The sequence below is a fragment of the Pygoscelis adeliae genome, unplaced genomic scaffold (assembly GCF_000699105.1).
Source record: "Pygoscelis adeliae isolate BGI_AS28 unplaced genomic scaffold, ASM69910v1 Scaffold66, whole genome shotgun sequence".
Taxonomy (NCBI): Eukaryota; Metazoa; Chordata; class Aves; order Sphenisciformes; family Spheniscidae; genus Pygoscelis; species Pygoscelis adeliae.
In genome coordinates, this window is record NW_008825167.1 from 7,034,885 (window position 1) to 7,040,244 (window position 5,360).

Sequence of the window (5,360 nt, forward strand, 5' to 3'; positions counted from 1 at the left end):
AGACAGATTTAGCTCAAACTATAAAAAGGTCATACATGGTCTTGACACCTGCCACATAGTAACACATTTTCCTGACTGCACTTAGGATTTCTTAGGTGTCAGTCCCACCACTTATACAGTGGTTGTAGTGTGGAAGGATGTTCTGATTTCCAAAGGTTTTCAAAGGTCTTGGAGGTTGGGAGGAGTTTGGAGCTGTCTTCTGGTAATGTTATGTATTGTGGCAGACTGGTAATAGTGCCAACTCTTTGATATGTCTGAAGAGTGCAGGCATAACAGAAAAGCAGCTGATCATTGCTCTAAGTACTATGTGACCTGTAGGCCTGTGGTCATGGCTGCTATGAATGCAGTCTCCTGGCTACTACAGTAGTTTTCAGAAGATAATGTGAGATTTAGGCAGAGTTAGATAACTGCATACCTGAAGTACTTCTAAAAATGCCCTTATTTCTGTTATCAACTGGTTTTATTGATGATATCACAAAACAAGTAACTGTTCTTTCATGCTCGAGAAATTATTGCAATTTTGTAACTTTCTTACCTAGTGCAGGGAGAGAATTGAATATAGGCTATTTAATGCAATAGAAATCCAACTTTTATCATCGTCTCCAGGTGCTAACATGATAAAGTAATTTTAGTTCATAAGGAATGAACTGGGAGAGAACCCAGAAATAATTATTGCAGTCTGTATGAATCAGGGATGTGCTATAATGAGAAAAACTGCCTTATGCTCTAGTCTCAATCTAGTGACTGAGTGACAGAACTAATGAAGCCTTGATTTCTATGGAATTGTATCTGTTACACCTAGCATGTGCTATCCCACTGTGCCTCTGCGCGCTGTAATGCTGACTCTCAACAGGCAAGAAACAGTGATGCCAAGGCTGCTCAAACTGACTCGTCAGAATGTTTGCACTGACTGGCAGTATCTCCTGTTATGTGCAACAGTTTTGCATGCCTTTTCCCTAACTAGGATACTGAAGTTGAAGAGTTTTTCATTCTGTCCTGGTCACTAGTTCTTGAAAAACTTACGGAGGGGAGGGTGGGGGAAGTGAGGTTAGAAACAAGATTCACATATGTTTTGCAGTTAAGACAGATTATGGCCTGTTTTCACCTTTCTAATGTAAGAACAAAGAAATACTAATGCTAGATGAGTGGATTTTTTTTAAATACTTTTTACATTTGAAGCAAGATCACATCAGTTTTAGAAGAACTAGACAGTAGATATGTTGGGCGCACAGTTATGCAGAACTCTGGAGGGAATAAACTGCTATGTACCTGCTTATTGAAGAGACATGCTAGTATTTCCCCTTGAAAATAAAGGTGCAAACAGGGTAATGGGAACGTTTTGTTTTTAGCTGACCTTGAATTTTTTCTTTAAGTCAAGAGTTTGAAAATCCATCTAAAACCAGGGGGGAGTGTTTAGAAATAAGTTGAGTACTTTGCAACTGCACAGCTCTCTTCAGACCACAAGTGATGAGATGGGCAGCAGTTTCAAAACCATTCCATTTTAAAAAGCTAAAATCATTAAAATCATTAAAAAAGCTAAAATCACTGCTTCTGAAACTATTTTACCTGTTTAAAGCCAGGAAAGAACAGTTCCAAAACTCATTCTCTAGGCTGCTCGTTCAGTGAGTCACTAAATGAGTTTCTCATAAATCACTTTCCCTTGTATCATCTTATCTTGCTGCTTGGTTTCGAGCATCTCTATTTGAAAGCTACTGGATGAAGGCTTTAGGATTTGATGCATCAGTGGCGGCTGATATCCCAGTTTGAGAGTCATTGTTCCTGTTAGATGTACATATAACTGTATAGGTTTGCTTGTTTGTTTTTCAAATACCTCGAGTTTTTATAAGCTTTTTCTTAATTTAACAGTGATCCTGATTGTGAGGGCCATCGCTGTGAGAACAGTAACACATATGATCATCAACAGTATGATGGAGAGGAGAGCCAAGATGAAGACAGCTGTTCAGAGCATAGCTCCAGTACCTCAACATCCACAAATCAGAAGGAAGGAAAATACTGTGACTGCTGTTACTGTGAGTTCTTCGGCCATGGAGGAGTAAGTTGTTGGATTTCAAATTTTTTTATTTGCTTTTTTGTCACTTACTCATCATCGACTGCATGTGATTTATCAGTCTGCAACTAAGGGGGTGGCATTGGAGCTCGCTCAAGAGAAGTACTAAAAGGAGCATCGTTAGAAAGTAATTTTCCTCTTTGAAATGAAGAATTGAAACAAACCTTTCCAGTTGAAAGCAATTCAAGACCAATAAAAATGACTAAAAGATTTAGGAAGCAACTGACTTGGATAATAGATACCATGTTTGACTGAAGCTGCCAACAGGGGCATTCAGCCATTTAAATAACTTTACAAGATTCATGCGCTCATCTGTAGTAGTGTAATTATAAATACAGTGTAGTATACAGTATTTACATTTAATTATTTATGTTTACTGTAAATATACATTTATATTTACAGTAGTGTAAATATAAATGGTGATTTTGGGTAAAAGTACACTTAATATAGGCTATTTTTTAAAATGTTTGTGGCAATCTGAGCCATTCTCCCATCTGTAAAAACAGCAATCCTCAAAGTATCCACTTGATTTAAAAAAAAAAAAAAAAAAGAAATTTTTCTTACCTAGAACTTAAGCAGCGTAAGTTTAAATTGCACTTTTATCAAAGGAAAACCCAAACTGCATTTTCCCTGTTTTCAATATTACAAACAATTTTCTTTACTGGTGCATTTTGATAGGCCCTGACTTCTATTTCTATTTAAAGGGTATTTTGAAGAAATTATGAAGTTCTAAACCATGCGGGTTATACAAAATCTTTTCCTTTATGTTCTTTATTTTAATACTTAACACTTCATTTGAAGCATCCTTAAGTTAACTTCATACCAGTAACTGAATTCTTGTAATCATCTCTTTTCATTTGCACAAATGAAATGTTAAAAGCTGTTAAGTTGCCACATTAAATTTTTTCTTAACTTAAAATTTAATTTTCCTGCTGGCCTCATTTGTAAATCTGTGTGTAGTCTGTTTTAGTAATCAGTTAACTAGTAGAATTTGAGTCTCTGGCATTTTTTTCCTATTTGAAGTAAAAGCTCAGTTTACTGGCCATGTATTTGATCAGATGCAGTTTCATCTTAGGGCTTGAAGTGAATTAAAAGCCCCTGCCCTGTGGCTGAAAGGCGCAAGGGGGAGATACTGTTTCTCGTTGCATGTTCCCACCATATCCATGATTGATCTGTCTTTGATAGTCACCTGGTTGCACAGTAAGTTACTCATTTTGCTGAAGTGGCAGAACGCTACAGGATTTTTAAGCTAATAGGCTTTGTTTTGCTCATTTAATGAGTTGAACTGGTGTAGCTCCAAACAGATGGGCACCAGATCTGGTGCAGGAGGGGAGAGGGTAAGGCAGCAGGAGAGGAGGAGGAGTGAGGAGCTGAGAGGCAGGAGCAGTGGATGGGAATACTGATACGAAACATGACGCAAGGATTCAACTTGCGGCAGTGTTAACAAGTTAATGATGCGGCTCTGCTGGAGGTACGCTGGCATGCTTCAGTGCCAGGTAATCAAGCCTTCATAGTTACAGCCCAGAGGCCCATGCAGCCCAAACTCTGAAACAGACTTCATAGAAAATAGAAACAGCAGCAAATGTCTGCTCCTTTCAAATTTTCAAATGTGGTATACCGATCACAAGAGAATGTGGAAATCTCCTTTCTTGCTTTTAAAAGCATTTCTTTGTCTTCTCGCTTGTGCATTCCCCCACAAGATCAGTCATTCTTTCAGTCGTAAAATACAGCTCACAAGCTGGCACCAAGTCTGACAGGTCTGTGTGCCTGCTAAATACACCTTTAGGTACATATACAAACAATGAGGAGTTTGATATTCAGGTTTGGACCTTCCAAGTTATTTGAAGGTCTCTAAAATTTCAAAATCTCACAAGTATTAGGTCAGTGAAATATTTACATTTAGTCACTCAATTCTTGTCTCGTGTCCTTCAGCCTCCAGCTGCACCAACCAGTAGAAATTATGCAGAGATGCGAGAAAAGCTTCGTTTACGTCTAACAAAAAGGAAAGAGGAACAGCCGAAGAAACCAGATCAGATCTCTGAAAGGGAAAGTGTTGTTGACCACCGAAAGGTGGAAGACTTGCTACAATTTATAAACAGCTCTGAAACCAAACCAGTAAGCAGTTCTCGGGCAGCAAAGCGAGCCAGACATAAGCAAAGAAAGGTAAGACATAAAAGTATGTTTATCCTAGACCTCATGTCTTTGAGATATCGTGCACTCTCTGTAAGTATACCACTGTATACTGATTTTATAATAATGGTATAATTGTTTTCTATGTAGTTTGTGATACACTGCCTGTTTGTATATACACAGCTAGCTTACCTGTTGTGATGCTGCCTGAGGAGTTACGTAGTAGGCTGGGAAGATTCCTCACAATGTCATTGTTGTGTGTTTTGTTGAAAGTCAGCTTTATATGGGAATTTCTCACACTTTAGAAAGCTATTTCTAAGTGTCAGAAATATTAAGAATTTGATTGTTTTGCAGAATTGACATTTAGAAGTGGGGGAAGTTAGAAAACTGGTGTTTCTTTATTGGGATAATGGTTATGATAATGTATCTCTGTAGGAAGCCAGGAAACATAAAGTCAGTGCTTTTGTGAGAGTGGAATAGTCAAGATTTCATATTTTTAGAATGACTGCACTGGGCACCTTGCTGTCCTGATTGAAAGAGATTAAACGCTGTGCCACATGATGACACAAAGGGCTAGCCCAAGCCAGAGTGAAGTGGCGAGCTGCAAAGCGGGGACAGGGAAGAAAAAATACAGGTTGCTTTCAAATGGAAATTGGCAAAAACACTTCTAAAAAAACTCTGAAGTGTAACAGTGAAATTATTTTTTGAAAACAGTATTTGCTGGATTAATAGAGGAAATACATATTTGGGTTTTTAAGTTGAACAAGCAAGAAATTGGCTTTTCTTACTGCAGTTCAAGTATCAGCCTTAGGTATAAAGTTCAAAGTGCAATGAGATTGACTGTTGAATGTTTTTGCATTCTGGTAAGCCCGTTGTGTGACCACACTGTAAATATTTCTGGTTCGTGGATTTGCTTGCTGGCCCTAATTCTGCATTCTTTAAATGCTTCCATGGGTTTGGAAGACCTGGTGTTCACAAGTTATATTCTTTATGTTCATGTTATAGAGACATAGAATCATTGAGGTTGGAAAAGACCTCTAAGATCATTGAGTCCAACCATCAACCCAACAACACCATGTCCACTAAACCACGTCCCTAAGTGCCGCATCTACACGTCTTTTAAATACCTCCAGGGATGGTGACTCAACCACTTCCCTGGGCA

The 5,360-nt window shown here is 38.3% G+C and overlaps 1 protein-coding gene across 1 annotated transcript in view; it reads left to right on the plus strand.

Moving 5' to 3' along the window:
• Positions 1 to 5,360, plus strand: part of FAM193A (family with sequence similarity 193, member A) — a 50,126-nt gene that overhangs the window by 32,725 nt on the left and 12,041 nt on the right. Inside the window, exons 15-16 of the mRNA XM_009328802.1 lie at positions 1,867 to 2,053; positions 4,001 to 4,231. Coding sequence (XP_009327077.1) covers positions 1,867 to 2,053; positions 4,001 to 4,231 — 418 coding nt within the window. The remainder of the gene's footprint in view (positions 1 to 1,866; positions 2,054 to 4,000; positions 4,232 to 5,360) is intronic.